The 27,034-nt window shown below is 32.5% G+C and overlaps 1 protein-coding gene across 1 annotated transcript; it reads right to left on the bottom strand.

Annotated features, from left to right (window-relative positions):
* Window positions 1-3,412: 3,412 nt before the first annotated feature.
* LOC143247294 (tetratricopeptide repeat protein 17-like) lies at window positions 3,413-27,034 on the bottom strand. The gene is made up of 9 exons (XM_076495079.1): window positions 26,818-27,034; window positions 25,477-25,736; window positions 24,951-25,059; window positions 19,957-20,073; window positions 15,914-16,023; window positions 14,673-14,820; window positions 13,601-13,740; window positions 12,974-13,140; window positions 3,413-4,797 (listed from the first exon to the last, which is right to left on the bottom strand). Exons 1-9 carry the CDS (start codon window positions 26,935-26,937, stop codon window positions 4,619-4,621), a joined length of 1,350 nt encoding a protein of 449 aa, XP_076351194.1. The 5' UTR covers window positions 26,938-27,034; the 3' UTR covers window positions 3,413-4,618.

Raw genomic sequence — 27,034 nt, 5'->3', positions numbered from 1 at the left:
GTTGAGAAAATATTTTACATAGAAGAGCGAACAACGTTTCGACCTTCTTCGGTCATCGTCAGGTTCATAAAGAAAGAGGTAACTGACCGGAAGCTGACCACATGTTTGAAAGGGGTTGTGTAACTGAGTGTCGGAATATAGAGGGCGGTGTTAGATGTTTGAATATATAATTTTATTTATTTTATTATATTAATATAGGTATAAAGGCGTTCCTTTATATTGGTTTATTTTGGGTTTAAGTTGTTGTATAAGTAAGGCTTCTTTAATTTTGCGTTTGTTTATATTTGTTTCTTTATTTAGTATTTGAGTGTTTTCTATGGTTATGTTGTGTTTATTTGACTTGCAGTGTTCGAAAACGTGTGAAGGTGACTTTTTATGTTCTTTGAATCTGGTTTCCATTTTTCTGCTTGTTTCTCCAATATAGAAGTCGTGGCAGTTATCACATTGTATTTTATAGATAATGTTGGTGTGGTGTTTGTCAGTGTAGTTTTTACATAGTATAGACCTCAGTTTTGTGCCGGGTTTTTGAATAAATTTGGTATTAATTGGAATGTCATATTTTGTTACTAATTTTTGCCAAATGTTGGTTATTTGTTTGCTGATGTCAGGAATATATGGTATACAGCAGTATATGGTTTCGTGATTTTTTGATTCGTGAGATATATTTACTTTAGTTGGTTGGTTTTGCTTTCTGTGTTGGTGTGTGCGACTAAGCGCGTAAGGCGTGCGACTCGTAATCCGAGGGTCGCGGGTTCGCGCCCGCGTCGCGCTAAACATGCTCGCCCTCCCAGCCGTGGGGGTGTATAATATTCGTTGGTAAAAGAGTAGCCCAAGAGTTGGCGGTGGGTGGTGATAACTAGCTGCCTTCCCTCTAGTCTTACACTGCTAAATTAGGGACGGCTAGCACAGATAGCCCTCGAGTAGCTTTGTGCGAAATTCCAAAACAAATAATCGTTAATTTTATCTGGTGAGCATAGTTTTATGGCTGTGTTTATTTGGTTTCTTAGTATGTTGAGTTTTTGTTTTGTTTCATGTGCTGAGTCCCGAAGAATGTATAGTCCAGTATACGTGATTTTTCGGTGGATTTCTGTTTTGTATTGTGTATCAGTTCTTGTAATTTTGAGGTTAAGAAATGATATTTGATTGCCTTCTTCCTGTTCACATGTGAAGTTAATGTTGGGATGTATAGCGTGTGTTCTGTAGATGTAAATCCCGCAATCGTGTCGTCTACATATAACATCCTATCAGACACGAACAAATTTAAACCAATACACACAAATCCAAAAAAGACACACGAGACGCAACTGAACAAATTACTACTACAAATGAAAAAAGCCAACACAATTTCACAAACACTTTATTCCTACCTACGTAAAACCGACTCACGCACACCACAAATATACGACATCCCCAAACCTCATAAACCAGATTGTCCATTACGACCAATAATGTCCACATATGAATCGTTTAATTACAATCTTGGTAAATACATAGCATGGGCATTCTCCAAATATGTAACATCAGCCAGCTCATTCATCAAAGACTCTTTTAATTTCAAGTCTAATCCAAATCAACTTAATCATAAAGCCTTAATGGCCAGTTTCGATGTTATATCCCTCTTTACAGAAGTTCCAACCACTGAAGCCTGCAAGATAGCCTTAGAACTCTATATCCGAGACCCTAACCCAACCATAGAAATTCCCAGTAACCAATTAGCAACCCTCATAGAATTCACCACGATAAAGACAAACTTCATGTTCAACAACCAAAACTATATACAAACAAATGGCCTAAGCATGGGCAACCCAGTATCACCAGTTCTAGCCAATATTTTTATGACACAAGTTGAAACACAAGCAATTAACACAGCATTACATCCACCACTATACTGGTACAGATATGTAGATGACACAGTTGCGGGATTCAAATCTACAGAACACATACTTAATTTTTTCAATCACATTAACTCTATACATCCCAACATTAACTTCACATGTGAACAGGAAGAAAGCAATCAAATATCATTTCTTAACCTCAAAATTATAAGAACTGACACACAATTCAAAACAGAAATCCACCTTAAAACCACTCATACTGGACTATACATTCCTTGGGACTCAGCACGTGAAACAAAACAAAAACTCAACATACTAAGAAACCAAATAAACACAGCCATAAAACTATGCTCACCAGATAAAATTAACGATGAATTAGACAAAATAAAACAATACTTCATCAACATCAATAAGTTTCCCCCACAAACCGTAGAAAACATTATACGCACACACCTAGACAGAAAGCAAAATCAACCAACTAAAGTAAATATATCTCACGAATCAAAAAATCACGAAACCATATACTGCTGTATACCATATATTCCTGACATCAGCAAACAAATAACCAACATTTGGCAAAAATTAGTAACAAAATATGACATTCCAATTAATACCAAGTTTATTCAAAAACCCGGCACAAAACTGAGGTCTATACTATGTAAAAACTACACTGACAAACACCACACCAACATTATTTACAAAATACAATGTGATAACTGCCACGACTTCTATATTGGAGAAACAAGCAGAAAAATGGAAACCAGATTCAAAGAACATAAAAAGTCACCTTCACACGTTTTCGAATACTGCAAGTCAAATAAACACAACATAACCATAGAAAACACTCAAATACTAAATAAAGAAACAAACATAAACAAACGCAAAATTAAAGAAGCCTTACTTATACAACAACGTAAACCCAAAATAAACCAATATAAAGGAACGCCTTTATACCTATATTAATATAATAAAATAAATAAAATTATATATTCAAACATCTAACACCGCCCTCTATATTCCGACACTCAGTTACACAACCCCTTTCAAACATGTGGTCAGCTTCCGGTCAGTTACCTCTTTCTTTATGAACCTGACGATGACCGAAGAAGGTCGAAACGTTGTTCGCTCTTCTATGTAAAATATTTTCTCGACTCAAACGAGCCGTTTTTGCATATCAGTTTCACAAGGCCTTCTTCACTTTGGTGAGATTCACCAGTTACAGAGGTCATAGCATATGGAAAATGTAGATTTCCCAGCTTGTACCAGACAATCCATAGATGTGGAGCATGATTAGTTTAACTTGTATTTTCACTGGATTTTAGGTTATTTTGGAGAGTTTAAATAAACACATGGGCAGCTATTACTAGGACCCAATCTGGAGTTAGCATCATGGAGATTAGATTTTTTTAACACAAACTGCAACTAATTTTAATACTTCCAAGAGTATCTGTTGACATCAATTTAAGGAGTTTCAAAATCTGTTACATATATACTTTAATATGGAGTTGTTGATAACATAGAGAAAATAGAAGTATGAAAACTTCCATTTATATTTTACTCAAATTACAGTCATGCAATAATTTAAAAAGGTTGTTTATTGGTATAAAACAATAACAGGAACTTAGAAGCCTAAACTCTCACGTTTCATAAAAGTAATTAATAACTTTACATCGGTACATAAATAATTGCCAATAAAATCTAGTGAAACTTAACTGAGAAATTAAAAAATCGTAAACAATTCTTGTTATAATAAAGCGTTTAACTTTGTAGTGTTTTCTTTTTTCCATCTAACTAAATGTATACATTTTAATACTAAAAACAAAAGCAAGTTACAGCTTCTTTGAATACATAGAAGATTTATAAAATGGTAAACAAAGAAACCTTAAATGTTTTCCAGTTGCATTAAGTATATATATTTAATGTGCATTCTGACTGGGAAGGCATTAAAGGGTTAAGTCTGAATCAAAGAGTAAAGTTTGAAATTCGACTATGTTTCTGGATTAGGGTTAGCACACCTTTTTTAATATTGACATAAAACCTGCCTCAAGTTTACTAACTAACTCTGCATTTTTACAACGGTATTTACACAACTAAATACAACCAATCATGAATTACATTGTATGCAGTCTTGATTTACTAAACAAATCACATAATTTCCCATCATATACTTATACACCTCCCCCTCTCTTCAATTGGAGTATCAACTGATCTATTAATCTAATGGTTACTAAGATACACATATTACTGTAAGTGAGTGTGGTTATCCAGTAGCACCTGTTTCATTCAGAACTCTGTTCCACTTATTTGTACCTCTACTGTTTATGCCAGTATAGACCCAAGTTCCTATTTAAGACCACATAATGTTCCTTGTCCTAGCTCTAGTTGTTTCGGATATTTGTCATTTGATCACATTAAAATACAAGTTAGGCATTACATATCCTGGTTCTTGTGTTTTAAATCATTCAAAAATAACTCCATATAGTCTAGTAACAAGTAAACAAACCCCTTGTGTCATGAGAGATACAGACTGAAAAAACATGATTTTCTACATCAACTTTTGTATGTGTTACATTGTATTAATAAGTACTAATACAAGAAGCAATGGCAATTCATAGAATGCCTGCCTAGCAAGTAAATGTTTATATTTTTTATACATTTACTATCAGATACAAGGTAAATAACAAAAAGAAGCAATTATAGACAAGTTCTGTTAGTACGAGATGAAAACCAAGTAATTTTATGGAAGAGCTACTTATGTAAACATTTAGTGCACATTAGAAAACTTAGGACCAATGGCAGTGATCTGCCACCTTCTGGCCTGCATGAGATTCCACAGCTTGAATTAGTTGCAGATTGAGGTTGAGGTCTACCTGTGCCTGAGTTCCTTGGTGGTAGGCTTCTCGTCTCATGTTGCAGCTGAGGACCATGTGGCCACTTTGCTCAAATTGAATGCAATCTTGGCCTGCAACAGAAATTTTGAAACATAGAAGATAGAGAATTTGTTTGAAACTGATCTTAAATATATAATATTGTTATGTCATTCTGGAATCAGTCAAGACCCAAAATAGATAATAATTAAAGAATAACATGAGTTTATCTGTTGTTGATATGGCTTGTATATCTGTAATTTAGAAACAAATTTCTTTGTCTGTTGAATTTCATTCAAAGTAATTGAGAGCTATCTGGACTAGCCATCCCTAATTCTGAAATGATAAACTAGAGGGAAGGCAACTAGTTAATATCATCTGCTGTCAACTCTTGGCTACTATTTATCAACACACAGTGGAAATCATTGTCACATTATAATTTCTTCATGGCCAAAAGGAGCAAGAATACTTGGTGATGGGAATAAAACCTATGATCTTCTGATTGCTGGCTGAGAGCCCTAAACACAGTGGAAAGAAAAGCTGATAATGTAATTGTTAACTTGATAATTTGAACTTTTGCCTATAATCAAATTGCTGAATATGTTAAATTCTCAATAGCTTTTATAAGTCATTTTATTCTGGAAGACTGTATTTTTCTGTAATGTTTCCATGAAGGAATTCTCAGCTGGGTGACTAATAAATTTAATTCAGAAGAAATAAAACAGAAACTAAATCATAAAGCAAACAAACTCTGTTGGAGTTTCAATCACTTGCAAAAGGGTTAATTGTTTCATTTGTTCCTACTAGGGCTTTGAAAAATATAACACTATGTGACAAAATTTTAACTTTTTCTTGTTCCTGAGCAGAAAGTGCTATTTCCCAAATGCTTATGGCTAAAGTAAATGGAAAAGACCTATTTTTCTCTTTAAACTTTGCTTTTGTGACCTGGGAGCATGAAACGAAAACATGATGGGAGACTGTATTTGGGGGCTGATACATGAAAGTGATTTACATTACAGTTGCAAATCTCCAAAAACTGCTCACTTCTAAACATTTTTGTATAACTTTAGTATAAATACATGTAAATCTTGATTCATATATTGTTTTATTCAGACTGTATGTAAATGAAAATGTGCAAATTTGCCCGTTTTTACATAGAAAATAGATTAATTTCTAAGTTTCATTATCCAGGTCACAAAAGCAATATTTGAAGGGAATAACAGCCATTTTCTGTACTTTTACAACATAAGCAATTAAGAAATAACACATACTATCCAGGAACAAAATTTGTGACACATAGTGTAATTCTTGCCAGAGTTTTGAAGAGAAACAAAATAAAAGAAGTAGGCCATATGTTCTGTTAGAGATCCATGAGAATGGTCTGGAAAGTTCTAAAAAATCAGGGCTAAACTTTGCAATTTCCAGCATTCTAAGCTGCAGAATAACTATATAAAGGGTTTTAGAAACTGACCCCACATCAATTACACTCTATTAAGTTAAATACACTTAGACCCCAGTCAGTTGTGAAGTGTAAAACATACCTACCAACAAATTACACAGTAGTAAAATTAACTATGACCTCAAGAAGTAAAATACACTTAGACCCCAGTCAGTTGTGAAGTGTAAAACATACTTACCAACAAATTACACAGTAGTAAAATTAACTATGACCTCACGAAGTAAAATACACTTAGACCCCAGTCAGTTGTGAAGTGTAAAACACACCTACCAACAAATTACACAGTATTAAAATTAACTATGGCCTCAAGAAGTAAAATACACTTAAACCCCAGTCAGTTGTGAATGATTTAAAGTAATAACTTGTTAATTAAGAAAAGTGATGTCAACATCTACCAAATATAAAAAATAAAAATCTAAAGTTTGAAGGTCTTATAATGATTAATGGATCAAAATATATTGTCATAGAAAGTATAAAATAACACTCAGGTTTGTTAGAAAGGTTAAACAAGAGCTCTTAGTAACTAAGTAAATTGTTATGTTTTATATAACTGAACAAACAGGTCAGATACACTGGGGTTCAGTTACAGATCTATTTAATTTTGACTACCAACTAGAATAAAAGTAAAGCTTCAGTAGAATCTGCTGCCATGGAGGCTTTTCCAAACCTTTTATAACCAAGTAAATGAAGTAACTCCCACTCTTATAATATCTCTTCAGTTGAAAATCTTAACAATATTTAGCAGCATCAAAATACAAACCTTAGATATTCTGATCTGCAGCCCAGAAAGATCATGCCTGGCTTGAGAAATACAAATTTTAATCAGTTTCTTATATTAAGCGAATAGTTTAAAATTTCAGATTTCAAGTTGATTGAGGTAACTTGTACTTTCTATACAGATAAGTACAGCTGATTGGTTAATTTAATATTATTAGGTTTCTATATTTTAAAACATACTGATGAATTTAAGACAACTCTTGTACTAAAATTCTAGGATGTTTTTCTTAGAAGTATAAAATTAAGTTAGTTTCTATTTTTTTAAATTTATAGCTACTCTAAAGCAGAAAGGTAATACATACAAAACTTATATCACTTTATACCAAAATTATCCATTGAAATAAATCTCATCTGATATAATTCCAGGTTATCTTCAACAGTAGAAGTTATGACACGACACTTTATGGTATCTCATAGAGTATGTCATTGTCAATCACTAAATAATGTTATTTCCTTGATTAGAAAAAGAAAGCATGTCTTGTTTAAATTTAAAACATGCATTTTAAAAACATATAAAAATGAATAGAACTAAAATAACAGTGCAAAAAAATTTTTTTTTTTTCTTGTGCTGGAAAACTGAAATAAAACGTACAGCATAAATAAATTATTAGACAAGTTATTAGATGGAGTGTATGTGATAGAGCAGAAACTATTTCTAACATTGGTAAACTAAATAGCTGCATTTTCTCATTTAGCATTATACCAGACACTTTAATTTACAATTATTTTTCTTCACATTAAGACTTATGAAAGATTACAATAATTTGATGATTTCTGTTTTGACTTTTACCTTGCATGAGCTATTTTTGATTGATAAATACTGTAAGGCTTAGGTTGAATGTAGTTTGAAGACTATTTCTACGAAATGGTCTACCACGTATAACTGATTTTTAAAGATGACTAAAATATTTTTCCAATGATACAGAAGCTTGGAAGTTCTGGAAAAGCTCAAAAAGTAATTGTTGGTATGGAAAAATCATGCAAAGCTACCAACATACAGATAATGAAATTTGTTTAATAACTTATTTTAGCATGCTCATAATATCTTACCATAACCTATCAAATGCCATTGTATAGGACTGTGAAGTACTTCTCGAGATGCTGAGATTTCTCCTCTAATTAACTTCATTATAAGACAGTAAAGTGCTTTCAGAGATTTTGAAGTATTTTCTCTCGGTAACTGTATTATGAAACAGTAAAATGCCTCATGAGTTGTTGGAAGTCCCTTCTCTAAGTAACTCTGTATTATAAGACAGCAAAATGGTTCCTGAGATGAAGTTTCTCCTTTCAGTGACTCTGTATTTTGAAACTATGAAGTGCTTCCTGAGATATTAAAGTATGTCCTCTCAGTAACTCTGTATCGTAGAACTATGAAGAAATTCCCGAAATATTGTAGTGTCCTCTCTGTATTATACAATTGTGAAGTGTTTTCAGTAAAGTTGAAGTTTCTCCTACCTAGTCGCACTGAGTAATACTATCTGGGTTGTTGAAGTTTCTCCCTTCTGTTAGTGCAGTGTAAAACTGTGACATGTATCCTGATATTTGAAGGCCTTAACTAAGTCTATTTTATTGAGTGTAAGTTTCTGTTCTTGGAATGGTGACTTATGAAAGTTAGAACACTTAATATGTTTTAAAAATTAAAAGTGCTCATAATCATAGCCTTTGGGTGAAAGTAAATTCAGAAATTTATGAAATGTTACAAAAGTCATGTTTTTTTTCTTCTGGCCATGGCAATAATTAATGATATATATTTTGTTTTTTTTCTTCTAATTATCATCGAATGTACTTAAAGAAGCAGCTTATTAAGTATTAGAGTAATTATGAAAAATGCTAGAAAAGAAATGAAGATTGTTAAGGAAACACATCCAATATATATACATACAAATGACTGCTCACCTGAAGATGACCTAAGAAGGTCGAAACATTGTTCTCTGCTTTATTATTAATAGTATTAATACCCATACCAGCTGTTCTGAGATAATCACAATAATTATCATTTTGTGCACTTTGTTCCATAAAATACTGTCATGCTGGAAGAATATTCCCCTACTCTTCCTTATTAGCAGCTATTTAGTCATACTACCATTTTTCATAAACTGACTTCAGGCTTAATGTACAGAGTTCAGACTACACCATCACAATCCTCACAGTTGTCACCATATAACCATTGCCAAATTTATCACCAGTCTGCCCTTGACCAGTATTTAATGATCAATTTGAAATTAGTTGGAGTCTCATTAATCCAGAAAGTTCATAAACAACTGTTATAATTCTTCATTATCCAGAATCATATAAACCATGCCTCCTACACCTCATGGGTGGTGCCAATTCATGTTGGATACAGTGAGGACTAAATGACACAAACCTTAGATATTCTGACCTGCAGCCAAGCACTTTTTGAAATACTAAGATGTAAGAGTTTTCCCATGCTGTGATAGCTTTCTTCTGGCAGCCTAAAATTGTTTTGCATGATAAACTGATACTGGTAAATGGATTTACCTATGGTAGCTTGCATGTTGTGAAGCCTGCTGAATGGGCTTGTGTATGGTAGCTTGCATGTTGTGAAGCCTGCTGAATGGGCTTGTGTATGGTAGCTTGCATGTTGTGAAGCCTGCTGAATGGGCTTGTGTATGATAGTAGCCTTGCATGTTGTGAAGCCTGCTGAATGGTTGTGAAGCCTGCTGAATGGACTTGTGTATGGTATGCTTGCATGTTGTGAAGCCTGCTGAATGGGCTTGTGTATGGTAGCTTGCATGTTGTGAAGCCTGCTGAATGGGCTTGTGTATGGTAGCTTGCATGTTGTGAAGCCTGCTGAATGGGCTTGTGTATGGTAGCTTGCATGTTGTGAAGCCTGCTGAATGGGCTTGTGTATGGTAGCTTGCATGTTGTGAAGCCTGCTGAATGGGCTTGTGTATGATAAATTGCATGTTGTGAAGCCTGCTGAATGGGCTTGTGTATGATAAATTGCATGTTGTGAAGCCTGCTAAATGGACTTGAATATGATCAATAACTATTATCACAAGTTGAAAAACAAGAGGGAATCTTCAGTAGCAATGGAACTTGAAATTATTTCAATCAAGGTTAGAGTAACTTAATTTGCAAGATCTTTTTTATTAACTATATTTTTGTGCACCAGAAATATTCCACACTCGGGGAGTGCTTATACCCAATATTATTTTATTCCTCATAAGGATCTCTACTAGCTTACCCTCAAACTGAAATTATTTTAGGCAGGATTGGAGTAAATCAATCTATGAGACCTTGGGTGTGGTTAAATACATCAGTTGTAAGGGTTTGACTTCCTGTGTATGAAATTGTAATTATAGCACAAATTGAACAAAAGATGACAGAGATATGAGCTAAAGGTATGTACTTGATAAGAAAAAAACAAACTCAAAACCATTCTATAAGCCACTATGGCATAGATAAGAATAAACCTCTGGCAACCATCACAGCACATTTGTTTATATCAGCTAAGCTATTCTTTGTTTTCAGGGAGGAGAAAATCAGTTAATCACTGGCTTTCTACCATATGCATTTTGCTTTTGTCCAATTGTAATCCTTGCTTGTGTTTTAGGGTTAAAATCTTCCTCAAATTTATCCATCTTGTTTGTTAGGTGTTGAATCAATTTACAGTGCAATCGTGTGGAGATTACTGCAGTACAAGGCTCAAATGATTATTACATTATTGTAAGTACAAATGTTTATCCACTGATTGTATTGTGTCCCTGTGTAATACTTCTGGGCTTCTGCCTCACATGGCCATTACGTAATTGTAAGCAAAATTTTTAAGCAGTAATTTTGTTGTGCCCCCAGGTTATTCTGTGTTTTGTGACATTTATATGTTTCTTGTTACAATTAAATATTATACAGATAAAACTCTACAACAGGTTTGAGGTTTTACCTAAACTCTGTCTCTTCTCAGGGTTCCCACCCTGGATTCCAAAACTTTTCATAACATTTCAGCCATTTTTGAAGATACCTTTAACTCCTATTAAATCAGATAATGCTTAAGTCACATGGCTTTTTCAGAACATTTGCATTTTTATTCTCCACTTTCCATCTCTTTTTACAGGCCTGGAAATTAATCTTGAAAATATTCAGGTTTCCTGGAAGACATGAAAACTCTTCTTGCTGTTCCTATTACCACAACTACAGCACTATCAAATCTACTACTGGGCCATACTAATGTAATTTTAGTAGTACCAGTACCCACACCCTGACGTTTTTTTCAGAGTGGGATATTAGGAACACATCTCATGAATTTTTGCTTCAGTGAAAATATTCACATGAAGATGAAAAACATGGCATCCTTTTTTTGTGATCCTGGTGATCACATTATATTATAAGGAAAGCAAGAAAGACACAAAGACTCAGTTCACTGCTTTTCTTGTTAGCTTGACTACATTCTACCTGTTGATGCAGAAGCATAAACACATACATAATATATATTATACACACACACACACACACACACACACACAGAAAACATACCCATACATAGATATATGTACACAGATGTAAACACATACATAGATATATATTTACATTCCAGCATCTATTCATCTAAAGGTGTATGCAGTAATTACTAGTGTTTTTTTTTAAATCTGTAACTTTGAGTACTATATCTTTTCTCTATCTACATTTTTCTAATTTCTTAGTCTCTCCTAAACCTGTTGCACTGAAAACTACATCTTTTCTTTATTCATGCTTTTCATATTTCACAAAGTCTCTTCTAAGTCTGTAACTCTGAATACTATATCAGGGTCAGCTCTGTGATATTTAGTATTCCTTCTGGTGAAATGCCCTAGCAGTTGCTCAACAATTTCCTTACTTGTTAAGAAAACAAAAAACAACCAAAGCAGCATTCCTCTCCTGGTCTGTTTTTTAAATGTTAAGATGAAATCCTTATATAGCAAACTTTTCCATTTTCCATATGTTTCAGACCTACATCTTTCCTAAAATTAATTCTACAAATTATCTGTGAAAATCAATTTTTTACAGATTAAAACATTTAGTCAAAATACAGAAACCAGATAAAAATTCCTAAAAAAAATCAGTCAATTTTTTTTAACAACGAATATCATGATTCAATATTCCAACATGTAGAATATATTTACTTGCACATCCCAATGACAAACAAAAAACTAGATACATTTTCCACTTTGATTTTCAAACTGTCATCTGAAAAATATTTTTATATATTATTCATATACGATTTTCACTTTCCGATATATTTCTGCACGAATAGATTTATATATGCAATATACATCTAATACTGTATCTCTCCAAAATTTCAAAATGGCTGAGTGTATGTCAAATTGAAATATTTTGAGAAGTGAAATACAACATGCATGGACCCTATCTTTATATAAGCCAGCAAAGAACTTATGTGCAATTCATGAGTACACAGTTTTATTACAATCAGCAGTGGACATGTATGCAGATTTAAAAAAAAATTCCTAATTTGTTTATACAAATGGTGTGTATTTCAAAACCTGGTTTTCTTGAGATATTTGTTTATTTTTAATTAAGCACAAAGCTATACAATAGGCTAGTTATGATCTGCTTACCATGGGTATCGAAACCAGGTTTTTAGCACCGTAAGACCGCAGACATATTGTGCCACTAGGGGGCTTTTAGCATATTTGAATATATACTTAAAATACTGAAGACATAACAAAAAGATAATATTACCAAGGGAGGAATTTATCAGAAAACATTTATTTGAAAACATATTTCTTTTAAAGTGAGAGCAAGAAAAGAAGATAAGAATGAACAAAACAAAACGTGGACTAAATAAAAACTTTAATAGCTGTAGATTAACAAATACATGCGATGTACATCTGACTGTGAATGAGGTTTAACAAAACATCGAAAGACATTTCTTTAAAATATCGTGACATTACGTCTCCAAAGTATATGTTTAAAACAAAAATAAGTGTGTTTGGCCTATAACCACTATATTCAAGGAGGTATTACAGTAAGTAGCACAGGTAAAACACAACATTCATTGTTTTGAGAAGAATCACTACCTCTACCGTCCAGACTTTCTCGGATCTTCTGTTCTTCATATTCCAACCTTTGTTCGAGCTTCATTTCGGGTGGAGCTTGTTCACTTAGAAGTTGTTCTTGTTGCTTCAGCCACAACTCGTGCTGTTTTCGATAATCTCGTAACTCCGACAAAGTTCGTTGTAAAGAGCTAGATTAATACAAAAGAAAAAAAATAACAAAATAAAGTTTTTTTTTGTTACTGTATGTTTCAGTTTTCTTTACTTTTTTTGGTTCATTCTTTTGTTTTACAGAAATTTTTAATTTTAATTTTACATTGATTCTGTTTATAAGTTTATAATGTACCTATAAACATAACTATAGAAAGTTCTGAAACTTATATCCAGCATAGCAATCAACTCAATCATGTTGGTAACAAATTTCCTATAAAACATATCTTTTACTCATAATATTTTAATCATCGTAGGAAAGATATAATTAACAATACCAAAAAACAAAGTTTTAAATAAAAATGATTCTTTTAAATCATTGGATCTCATACATTCATATTTTGAGCACAGCTTTATCTATTATATGTGATAGTTACTTCTACATGGTAATTATGTTCCATGTTGTTTTCTGCACATGATGGTCATGTTCTATATGGTTACCTGTGCTGAGTTTCTAGAGCTTTCTCCACTTTGCTGTGACACAGGACTGCATGAAGGTGCTGTTCTACATTTGCAAATTCTGGCTGAACTTTTAAGGCATTTTTAAAAGACTCCACTGACTTATTGTAGTCAGCTAAAACCTACAAAAACAGAGTAGAAGAGAAACTGTTATGCTCACCAGCAAAGACTGACAAACCATTAAAAACAAATTTTCTCTATAATCTTTGCTATAGATATTAATAAAAATGCAAGATGATTTTAAAGTTGTTCAAAAATCAAGTTACACATATTAACTACCAGGCCAAAAAACAACAGCATTGATACGATTACATAATATATTAAACTTCCCAGATCAGACAGAGAGATTAACTCTACAAATCTTAAATAACAACTCACCCAATGCAATTATTTAAGACATTGGTTCTATTTTGAGAAAAAAAAATTATTTTATCCAACTACAAGCAGAAAATATTGCAGAGAAATTTATTTGATAAACAAAAGATTATTTTGTTTTGGTGTGCACCAAAATTATAACAATTATAAGTGAGAAAATATCCAAATAGTCTTATAAATGATCTTTAAATACAGTTTCATTTAGGCCTAGCATGGCCAGGTGGGTTAAGGCGTTTGACTCATAAACCAAGGGTCGCGGGTTCGAATCCCCATCGCACCAAACATGCTTGCCCTTTCAGCAGTGGGGGCATTATAGTGTGACAGTCAATTCCACTATTCATTGGTAAAATAGTAGTCCAAGAGTTGGTGGTGGATGGTGCTGACTAGTTGCCTTACACTCCTAAATTAGGGATGGCTAGTGCAGATAGCCCTTGAGTAGCTTTACGCAAAATTCAAAAGACAAACAAGCAAAACAAACAGTTTCATTTGAACACTATGACTCAATTTAATTAGATAATACTGTGCTATTTAAATTACAGCAAACATATATTTTGATTCTCTGTATCACACAAAAAAAAGAAGTTTCCATTATAGAAAAAAAGTGATACCTGAAATATTTTAAACTATTACTTAAACTATCATTATGAAATCTGAATAAATTTATTTTTCTGAAACTCACAGCATAGATGATTCCAAGAGTATAATGAGAAATAGCATTATTCAAGTCTATATCTACAGCTGTACGTACTACAACTGCTGCTTCTTTGGAGAAATGGGCCCGATGTAAGATGTTTCCCAAACTAATTAAAGCAATATCTTTATGTTCCCTGAGAGAGAAAATACCAGAATTTTATTTCAAAACTTATTTGTTCTTCCTAGTCAAACAGATATGGTACACTACACTGTCTAATAATCTTTATTAAATAAAAAAGTTAACAGATGATTTTAAAAATCACCTGTGATAAACTGAATGTTTCATTCCTTTCTCCAATTTACTGTTGTTGTTTTATTTTTAAGAGCAGAACCCCTTACACACTTTTAAAGTTATACAACTGAAAATGGAGCTTGGTAATGATATCAGAAGACATAATAGATGACAAAACAAAACTTCTGATAAATAATATGCTTTGTTTCTAATAAGTTACTGAATTAATTTTAAACATACTGATAAAAATAAATTTATTTTCAATGAAAAAAAATTAGTTGTTTTTTTCTAAAGTGCCTTATTAGCAATTACTAGTGAATTAATCCTTTGGTTCAATTTGTAGAACACTCACCTGGTATAGAAAGTCAGGAGTCTTGATGCGAGATGAAAAAGTACAAAAATAAAAAAAAACAAAAAGTACCTTACTCATACCTAAAATAAAGTGTTTTCTATGCCACCTGAATGTTCTACCAACTGAGCTAAATTGTTGATGCATTTTATTATTAAATATTCAAACAACTCCACAAGTAAGTGTATTCAGTGATGTCAAGAAAGAACCCAAACCAGCTGTTTTTACATATTTAAGTAAGTGTATTAATTTACTCACACAAATTTCTCTAGGCAGTGAATTTATAGTTATTTAAGGTTTATCAGGACACTAACTAAACTTTTATACTTATGTCAGGTTAGAAAAAGGGAAAAACGAATATAGTAATACAAAAAAAATTTAGACATCAGTAACACTAACAGACTTAACTAAATGTAAGCTAACTAACTTGTTTGTATACAGTTATAATTTTTAAAACACATAAAATAATAATCTGATTTCAAATGTCACAGTGAAGTTTTGTCAACAATGAAAGTAGTGCAACATAAACACCTTTTCTACAAAAAATTATTTGAGAAAACTGATACAGAAAAGAATTAATATTTGATAAAATTAAGCATTAAAACATTTCTGTTAACAAACTTGTAAATAATAGCTACCACTGTACCTGGGGGAGAAGTGCAGAGCCCGACGAAGACATTCTATTGCATTATATGCATCACCCTTTTCCCTCCAGTAATATGTAGCCAAGTTGAACAACATCCACGAGGTTTTATTCTGTTATAAATATAAATAATTCAAGATCATTAATTTTTTTAAAAAGGTAGAGAATTCCTTAAAGTAACCTAACAGTATTTGTATATAAGCCTCTGACACTATTAACCTGTTCAGTGCCGTAGACGAGATAACTCGTCCAAGCCGATCAGTAACACAGTGCCACAGGCGAGTTAATTCTTTCTCAATAATACCAAACTTCAACGCTAGATGTCAGCACCATACATGCATTTGACCTACTGATAAATTGTTTCACTTTCGATCCAAAATGGCATCACGAAAAAAGTTACAAAATGAAGAAGCATTAGAGTTGTATTGTAGCAGCTGAAATACTTGGCAGTCAACAGGTTAAACCTCAAAATTTAGGTTCTTATAGATTATGTTGCTTTACTATTTTAATAACATGCCACTCATAAGAATGTGTTACAGAAATATCAAACAATATTTAAAGTTCACCTTCTTTCTATATTCTTGGCACAAACAGGATTATGTCTTTTATAATTTGTAATAAAACATTGCTGCCTTTATATACATACACATCTTCAAATTTTAGGCTTAAAATCTGAGCTATTTCATTTTAAACATTTTTAAATTCTCAAATGAGAGAGGTAACAGTGAACTGTTATAAAAATGACAAACTGAGTGATAAGCAGATGTACTCAATGTTTTTCATTTCTTTCTAACTAAATGTTATTTAATTTGTATTTTCCTCTACAATTTGGTATTACTCCAAAATAATCTGAATATCATACCTACTTAAAAAATGCATGCTGTACTTGAACACACATTAGGAAAAGCAGCATGTGCATTTCACAGATATGTATTCTGTAGCTGTTAACATTGTTAAGGTATGTATAACACTTGGTGCAAAATATAAAAATACAAATTATTCAACCAGACTGAAATTCTGCTGGTGCTTATATGATCTGGTTTTTATCTAACCCACAGACATTCCGTCGTACTTTAAAAAAAAAACACAGATGACTCGTAGAATCTAAACATATTTTTCACATAACTCAATAAATAACTTAACATTATTTCATGTTGGTAACAAGATCAAAAGATGTCACTTTGTAGATTTGGTGTCAATTCTTATTAAACCAATGAGACAGTCTTATATGGTAGCAATTCCTATGGTTAACCAATAACAACAAATACATTCAAATAACAGATTTTATTGACTGATGCACTGTGATCAATAGCCATTCATAAAATGAACACATAAATTGTTGTTTTTTGTCATTAAAAGAAGTTTTTATTTTGAATTTCACATAAAGCTAGTAGAGGGCTATCTGCACTAGCTGTCCTTAATTTAGCAGTGTAAGACTAGAGGGAAGGCAGCTAGTCATCACCACCCACTGCAAACTCTTAAGCTACTCTTTCACCAACAAATTGTTGGATTGACTATCACATTATAACACCCCCACAGCTGAAAGGGCAAGCATGTTTGGTGTAACAGGGATTTGAACCCACAACTATAAAATTATGAGTTGAGTGCCTTAACCACCTGGTTATGATGGGCCATAAAAGAAGTTACAGAATTTCTAATTTAGTTACTTGTTTAATGGATACCTGTTTTTTTAAAACCAGTAAAATTATAGCTGTATGTTTTTCTTTTGTAAACTATATTATAAATTACACGTGCAAAAAATTTTTTGTTGTATTTGAGAATTTCACTCTCATACAAACCATATAAAACTTCGTATCTCAAGATGGCTTGTATGGGTATTAAAACGTTTATTAAAATAAAGTAGAGAACAATGTTTCAACCTTCTAAGGTCATCTTCAGGTTAACAAGGAGAGGTGTTATTTTATTGTAATAAAAAATTTTAATACGCATACCAGCCATCTTGAGATGCATTTTTACTTCAAGTGTCTTTCTCGTCATCACAAATTATTTCATGCACATAAAACTTGAATATATGGAGGAGAAGTAGGTAAACTATGAGAGATATGGTTTGGGTAACCCAAGAATTATCTGTATATACCATCATATTTGGAAGAGTATGTCAGATATTAATAACATGGAAAGAAGCTGTGTCAAACTTGAAATTTAATATATATTTACCTGTAAGGTAAAACCTGCAGAGTTTCTTCTGCTGGACTTGATTATCGTTTTTTTAATTCAGTTTCAGGCTTTTATACAAAAAATTTTTTTCAAAGTTAAACTTATGAATAGTAGTGGAATTCAGTTCAGCATTACATACTTGTTGACCCTTCTGGTTCTGAGAGAGTGTCCCATTTCAGAGGTTCTATTCTTTTGTATCATTAAACTCTTTAATAAATGCACAGACTTCTTAACATTTTAATTTCAATGCTTTACCTAAAAATTGCCATTCACTCTTTACTATGAATACTGAACAGTGATGGTTGAGGAACTTGGGTAATGAAGCTGTAGAACAGTTTAGCTGAAAATGGTAGACTGCTTCGAGTGGTGTCCTTGACATGTTTCATTCACAGTTATGAGTCATGATCTTGTTTTCAGTTATAATACACACACACATATTCAGATATTTGCGATTATATTTAAAAGTGCATGTATGCAACTTATCAAATTAAAATTATATACTTCTAATATGGCTAATCGAATATCAAATATTCTTGATGATGAGAAACTCACTTGAAATAAAAATGTATCTCAGAACGACTGGTGTGGGTATTAATACTTTTACTAATAAAGCAGAGAATGTTTCAACCTTCCTAGGTCATCTTCAGGTCAACAAAGAGAGTTTGCAACTGACCGCTGCTAGACACATCTTAGGGACGAGAGTATAAACGGGTATGGGATTATAGGGGGCGTTGCAGTTAGATGTTATGTTATTAATTAGTATAGGTATGGAGATGTTCCTTTATATCGGTTTAATAATTGGTTAAATAAATACAGCCACAAAACTATGCTCACCCAATAAAATTAAAAATGAAATCAACAAAATAAAACAACATTTCATCAACATCAACAAATTTCTTCCAAAAATTACATGCACACACCTAGATCAACAAAAAACAAACAATAATAAATCCCAAGATACAACAAACTACAAAACCTTACATTGGTGCATACCATATGTTCCTGACATCAGCAAAAAAATAAAAAACATTTGGAAAAACTTAAAACACAACATTCCAGTACATATCAAATTTATTCTTAAACCAGGTATAAAACTAAAGTCCATACTATATAAAAATTACACTGAGAAACACAACACCAACATTATTTATAAAATACAATGCAACAACTGCCACAACTTCCATATTGTAGAAACAAGCAAAAAAATGGAAACTAGATCCAAAAATCATGCAAAAAACACCTTCACATGTTCTTAAACACTGCAAATCAAATAAACACAACATAGCCATAGAAAACTAAGATACTAAGTAGGGAAACAAATATAAACAACCTCAAAATCAAAGAAACCCTACTTGTACAATAACTAAAACCAAAATTAAACCAATATAAAGAAACACCTTTAAACCTATACTAATTAATAAAATAACATCTAACTGCAACGCCCCCTACAATACTGTACCTGTTTATACTCCCATCTCTCAGACATGTGCCCAGCAATGATCAGTTACAAACTCTCTCTTTGTTAACCTGAAGATGACCTGGAAAGGTCGAAACTTTCTCTGCTTTATTAGTAAAAGTGTTAATACCAATACCAGCTGTTCTAAGAATATCAAATGTACTGTAATAATTTCAGTAAATATTCATCACATAAACTTACAACTACAAAGAGTGTAATGCTAATAATTATAAAAAATTAGTTACTATTTAAACCAAGTCAATATGTGTATTTTATAAGATTATTAATGAAGCATGATTTTCCTTATATTTTATATTTTACTTATATTTGTGAATCTGTATTAAGAGCAAAGTTACTGGCAGTGAATTATCTTAAAGAAAAGAAATATCATCAAAGAATAAAAACAAACTACCCTTTTCATAGCTTCATTTATAGCAGTTCCAAATTCTTCAATGTCCACACCACTGGACACAGTTTGTAGTAGGCCTTCTTCAGCAGACATATTTAAGTTGCGGCGGTCTCTAACTCCCTGTCCGAATATAGAATTAATGGAATTTTATACGAAATACAAACAGTACTAACATCTATACAATCATAAGTACAACTATACAATGTAAAGGAAAATTCCTCCCAGCTTCTAAACTGGTAACTAAACTGACTTTTTCAGATATTCAGCATGAAAACTTCACTGTGACTACAGCCATTACACCAACAAGATTTCTGTTTACGTAACTTCACTGCGAGTACAGTTATTACACCAACAAGATTTCTGTTTACATAACTTCACTGTGAGTACAGTCATTACACCAACAAGATTTCTGTTTACGTAACTTCACTGCGAGTACACTCATTACACCAACAAGATTTCTGTTTACGTAACTTCACTGCGAGTACACTCATTACACCAACAAGAAATCTGTTTTCGTAACTCCACTGTGAGTACAGTCATTACACCAACAAGAAATCTGTTTTCGTAACTCCACTGTGAGTACAGTCATTACACCAACAAGAAATCTGTTTTCGTAACTCCACTGTGAGTACAGTCATTACACCAACAAGAAATCTGTTTTCATAACTTCACTGTGAGTACAGTCATTACACTGACAAGATTTCTATCTAAAGTTTTTCTTTTCATTATCCTTACTGATTTTAAAGTTTGAACAAACATGATTTATATTTAGAACAGGTACAATTTTTTTTATCACTAGTGCAATCATTTAAATACACAAGTTTTCAGTTTGATACTATTATTACTTTCCTGCAGGTATCTTCAAGGCTGGTTTTTAAACCTAACACTGGGATGGTTGGAAAAGTTACTGTGTAGCTGAGACCTTTGTGTAAGGGTGTAGTTTGAAATTAAATGAGTTGAAAGTTTGCTAGGTTGATCATATTATTTACAGTGTCTGGTTCTGTGTTTTTTAGGCTAAGTTTTTCTAGTTTTATGTCTAAACTTAATTTGACAGTTAAGTTTGTAAACTAGGTGCTTTTGTGTTTTAATGATGAAAATAAGTTGCAATGTTCAGGGGCAATCAAAGAAGCATGGTTGCTTCATAGGTTATGTTTATTTTTGTGGAGAATTCAGTTCTTTGTGTTTTTCCTTTATAGTTTGTTTTAAAAGACTTACTTGATCTTTTTTCTGATACTTTTGATTTAGGAGGGGTTGAAGGTTCAGTTTTATTTTTAGGGAGGCTTTTCTATTTTGCAAGTTTTTAGAAAGGTTAAGCTTAACATCACATTATTCAATTTAAATCAGTTTTTTGCAATAATTTAAATTACTTCTTTCATATCTCATCATAATGTAGACAGATTCTTTCAATAAGGCTTAGGTTGTTTAACTCTCTCCACATGGGCTCAGCAATTTGACTGTGAATATGACCTTTTTGTGTGTATATCTTCACAAAATTCGGCAGTCTTTCAGTTAACATTACAAGTCCTTCACAGAGGAAAAAATCACATTTTTAGTGAAGTATTTTTAATAAACTAAAAAAAGATTTGTTCTTGAAGATATTGAGTATTTGCTTTGAATAGTCTGTGTACAAAGTGATTTTCATGTTAAGATTAAAAACACTTTTTCTTCATCTCAAAAGTCCCAAAATTTCATTTGTGTAATCTCTAAATCTTCTTAAATACATTTCAAATGCTTATTTTCAGTAAAACTTTATATTTTGTTAAGTTCTTCACACAAGGTTGGTCAATTTGACTGACCTTGTAACCCCACCAAAAATAAAAATTGAGAAAAATCTAAATTACTATACTTTTATTTCTAGAGTGACTACAAATGTAGTGTGAAAATACATTTATTTTTCCTAAGTAGCTTTAAACTTGTAACAGTATACATCTATTTGTAATTAAATTTTATTGTTTTATTGCCCATTTTATTGGCCTTTGAACTGTATTTAACTTCTATAAGTGCCATTATAAGTTGTGAAACACTTGGGGAATGTGCAGCTCACATTACACTATCGAATTACATTACCCATGAGTTACCACAAACTGCTGTGTACATGCCTTGTGAAGTGTTTATCATATTATTATTATTATTATTGTTTATTTTACCTAATATAATCTCAGCTAACCTAAACAAAGATCTATGTTTACATTTATAATATATACGAGGGCTGTTAAAAAATACACAGACTGTTTGAATTGCTCGGCTCCAGTTGGTTACAGGGGAATCCGCTTGGTGTCGCTAGGTTTGCACAGATCAGCTGATTACGACGCCATTTCCTGATTGCAGATATCTTCATTTGTGTATTAGCTATGGGTTTTAAGTGAAGTGCGATTTTTTCGTTTGGCGGATTTCAGAATGAATGACCTGAAGGAGCAACGACTTGCTGTGAAATTTTGTGTTAAACCTTGAAAATCTGCGACTGAAACTTTTGCTATGCTTAACACGGCTTACGGTGATGTTGCTATGAAGCGTACGGCATGTTTCAAGTGGCATGAACGTTTTAAGGATGGTCGACAGTCCATTGAAGATGATGGCGTCCTAGACGTCCTTCCACGTCAACTGACGACCCACACGTCGACAAAATCAACACCCTGGTGTGGGCAAATCGACGTCTGACTGTCAGGGAGCTTGCTGAAGAGTGTGGGATATCAGTTGGATCTTGTTACGAGATTTTGACCGAAAAATTGAAGATGCACCACATTGCTGCGAAATTCAGCCCTCAGAACTCGTGAGTTTTTGGCCAAACACTCGATCACTGTTCTTCCCCACCCCACCTACTCACCTGACCTTGCTCCTTGCGATTTTTTCTTGTTCCCCAAACTCAAAAGACCCTTGAAAGGAAGAAGATTTGAGACGATTCCTGAGATTAAGGCAAATGCGACGAAGGAGCTGGAGGACATTACAAAAGAAGCGTACCAGGACTGTTTCAACAAGTGGAAACACCGTTGGGATAAGTGTGTGCGTTGGGGAGGAGAGTACTTTGAAGGGGTCCCAGACCTGTAACTTCTAAATAAAGTACATTTTGTTTTATGACGTCAGTCCGCGTATTTTTTGAACAGACCTCGTATATATATAATAAACATGAAAAGAAAAGGTAAGGTACTTACTCAATCTTCTTTATTCTTGCTGTCAATTGGCAATGAAACTTGACCATACTTTTATATTAATGGTATTAATGCATTAAATAATGCATCGAAGAACTCAAACTAACAACATACAAAAAAGCAGACAATTTCCTCTGACAATCACAATTTTCTTAGCTTTTTAACTATGCAACAAGAGCTGTTACAAATTCATTAAACTAGCCATTATGAATCTGGTGAGAATTAAAGCTGTATTATAAATTAAATTGACACCTACTTATTCAGAGCACAATGTAATAGAATACATTACATTGTATTACATATTATAATCATATATGTAATAATTATATAATTAAACTTAAGAAAGAACTCTTAGCAAATCCTGAAAGACAGGATGTGACAGGTGGGGGTGGCAGAAAGATATGTGTAAACAATTGAGTACTGACACCTGGTCCAAGTAGGGAACATGTGAACACTACAAGCATCAACACTAGGTCCAAATATGGAATATGTAAACACTTCAGGTCCAAGTATGGAACATCTGAACACTACAAGTAAGGAGCATGTATAAACAGTACAAGTACTAACATTAGATCCAAGTAAGGAACATATAAGTAGTACAAGTACTGATAGTAGATCCCACTAGGGAATGTATAAACAGTATAAGTACTGACATTAGATTCAAGTAAAGGACATGTAAGCACTATGAATACTGACATTAGATCCCAACTATAAAATGTGTAAACAATAGGAGTACTGGCACTAGATCTCAACAGAGAATGGTTAACATATTTGTTAAGTTTACTGATATTTAAAAAAAAAAGTGTGTGTATTTGGCTAAGATGAAAATACTACTGATTTACAGAAGAATTTGAATCATTTGAAAAAAAAGTGCAAATAAATGGCAAAAGTAATTATGCTAAGTGGAAGGTCATGACTTCCTCAATTTAAACTATAATTCCAACCTTGATGGGAATTATCGAGTGTTAAGGAAGAAACATATCTTGGTGTTTTAGTCCATCAGTCTCTTACGCCTTACAGGGAGTTTGCTGTTGCCAACAGGAAAGGAAATGAATCCTTGTTTGTATCTATAGGAATGCTGAACACAAGGCAAAGGAGGTATACTTTCTTTGTACAGATCCTTTGTTAGGCTTCATCACTGTGATTAGTCTTTGGTTCTACACCTTAAGAGCCCCAAGTTGTTGGAAAGTGGTCAAAGCAAGATGGCTTTTGAGATCCAAGGCTGTCATACAAAGGCAAGCTGATGTTCTTAAAATAATTTGTTTTTGAGAAAAGAAAGATTAGAGGGGATCTAATGTAGGTGTTAAAGATTACAAGAAGGATAGTAAAGATAAATACATGATCTTTTTTGTGTTATTATGATAAGATTGGCAGGATACAAATTCAAGGTTTTATAAAGTCATCTCCAAGTTAGGAAATTTTATTCTTTAAAAGGGTGGTGAGTTTTTGCAATATATTGCCTTTAGATGCAACACAGTTGATAGAGTTCAACAAAAGGTATTATGAATATTTAAACAATCAGGGTTAGATATAAGCAAATAAATGTTTAATGAAATTAAAGGGATAGCCATGAAGGCCTCTGGAATTACTTATTGTCCCACAAATGTTGCATTATAAATGGATACCCAAATGTTATACAGTACAGTGAGTTTTCATCATGCCATAAAGTAGAAAATATTTTAAAACACAAAAAAATTTTTTTAACTCCAATATCATCAGATTCTAAATTTTGACCCATGCCATGTTATGTTGAGATGGACTTAATATACAGCAAAATGGGATATGTTAAGATATCTTAATATACGGCGAATAAGTCTTTTGTTATAATTAAGCACTCAACTGTAAGCTTACCGTAAGATGTTCGAATGCATGCATACTGAAATCCAGTTCTATTATTTCCTTACAGTTAGGTTTTTTGTGCTTTTCCTTTGTTGATGTTTCTTTCACACAGTCATTAACACTGTAAAGAATAACCAAGAAACAATTTACAGGATATGAAAATATGAAACTGTTAAAGGCAATGTCAAATATACCAAAATATATCAGACATTCACATATTTACACCTGCTTAAACTATCCAGGAGCTAGAAATACATAGCACAAGCAGTTATTCAAGCTCTGTGATGTATTTCCTATAACTTCAGAGCCTACCCAGAACTAAGGTAAGTAATGGTATACCTCATGAGAAGTAATTCAGACCTTTTAGTGTATTCTCTTCTACAATCTAAGAACCAGTCATGTGCTTGAAACATTTTTTCTTCTTCATTTATTCTGTCTTAAAAGTACTTATCTGCACCTTTCTGTATCATCTATATTAATAAAGATTACAATTATACTGGATAACAGAAAAAAGCATAAGAAACCATACATAACATGCCTGAGGTCTTTAGAGTCAAACAGTATAACAGTGCTGAAATAAAGGTCAAATTCTGCCAATGGTTTTCCTGCCATTATACAGTCTGCATCTGTTGAATAGATTTTGTCTTCCAGGTTTGTTTCTTTGTCTTCTCTGAGATCAATGTCTTCTTTCTGAGCCATAAGCTGTTGTTTAAGGTCTTCAACAAGCACTGCTCTTTGCTCTTGCTGCATCAGAGCCATTAAATCATAAGGTCTTTTCAATGAAAAGACAGAATCCATCTATGGTGCAAAAAAAGCAATCAACTTATTAGTTTTCTATGCTTTTACACTCCTGTTATATACCTGTAAATTAGAGAATATTCAAATATTTATTTTTTGATTGAATTTTCTTCTCTTTTGTATGAACTCTCATTTAGATATTACACTCCACAACAATGGAACAATTTAAAGACACTAATTTAGCAGGTAAACAAACTACCTGCTCTACCAGACAGTAGAGAAGGTAACAAAATTTTATTCCTTAAATAAAAAATACATGTAAATTAATAATAAGCATACATATATCAGTAAACAAACTACCTGCTCTACCAGACAGTAGAGAAGGTAACAAAATTTTATTCCTTAAATAAAAAATACATGTAAATTAATAATAAGCATACATATATCAGTAATATATATATATATATATCATTATAAAATTGCATACATTAGTTTTAAAAGCACATAATATTTTATGTGAAACTATAACAACAAACTTATCACTACAGAAAATGTGTTATTTTCCTTCAAGAGTAATATTCCAAAGCAATATTGTTATAAAGCTAAAAAAAGTATTGAAAAAAACAAAAACAATTTCATATCTCTTGTAACTGGGGTGTTTTAGCCCATAAAACAAAAAATCAAAAGCCCTAATCACACTCGAAAACAAAAATATACTTTAATCTTTGTTGCTAATGTAGGACAGTACAGTGTTAACCTTTGTCTCACCTCCCTCTTGTAAAACCTGTAAATGGTAGCGTAATTTCACAACTTTTATTGTTTCAGAACTTAAATAAAAATAGTTATTAGTTAATTAACAGACTTTCATTTTTTGCATTACTACACTTCAATTCACTTTATATACTATACAAAATAGGCTTCAAACTGAAGTCCAGCTTCAAGTTCAGATGTGTTACATTAATCTTTCCGACGCGGCTATTTTCCATGTAAAATGTTGACCCCTAATACCTATTCCTCGCACAATAAAAACTTCATGCGCTGGCAAGTTACATGCATGATTCAGTAATAGTTTCGTGATTGTAAATGGTGATTTATAACATAGGCCAACTTGCAATATACTAGTATAAATATATATACTAACCTGTGACTGTATCTTTCCATCTTCAGTTACAACCCAATGAGTTGAAGCTTCCCCATAACCTAATAGAAGTGTACATAATACACCAAACCATTTGTTTAAAACAACGATATGGAATCCCATCTTAATGTTACATCACAACATTTTCAAATTCTTTTCACTTTTTTTATTTAAATAACCACTATCATGGAACTCCCTAAATAAACAAAACGCCCTCTAC

Source organism: Tachypleus tridentatus, chromosome 3, assembly GCF_004210375.1.
Source record: "Tachypleus tridentatus isolate NWPU-2018 chromosome 3, ASM421037v1, whole genome shotgun sequence".
Classification (NCBI taxonomy): Eukaryota; Metazoa; Arthropoda; class Merostomata; order Xiphosura; family Limulidae; genus Tachypleus; species Tachypleus tridentatus.
Note: the sequence above shows the minus strand (reverse complement) of the source record. Positions and strands in the feature narration are given on the sequence as shown.

Bases quoted from the DNA above. Each gene is read 5' to 3' on its own strand.
- LOC143247294 (XM_076495079.1), bottom strand. From the start codon at position 26,937: ATGGGATTCCATATCGTTGTTTTAAACAAATGGTTTGGTGTATTATGT. The intron at 16,024-19,956 runs GTAGTTTGTTTT...TATTTATAACAG, and splicing joins TAAATGAAGCTATGAAAAGG to AATAAAACCTCGTGGATGTT. The intron at 14,821-15,913 runs GTACAGTGGTAG...TTTCTCTCTCAG, and splicing joins GCTCTGCACTTCTCCCCCAG to GGAACATAAAGATATTGCTT.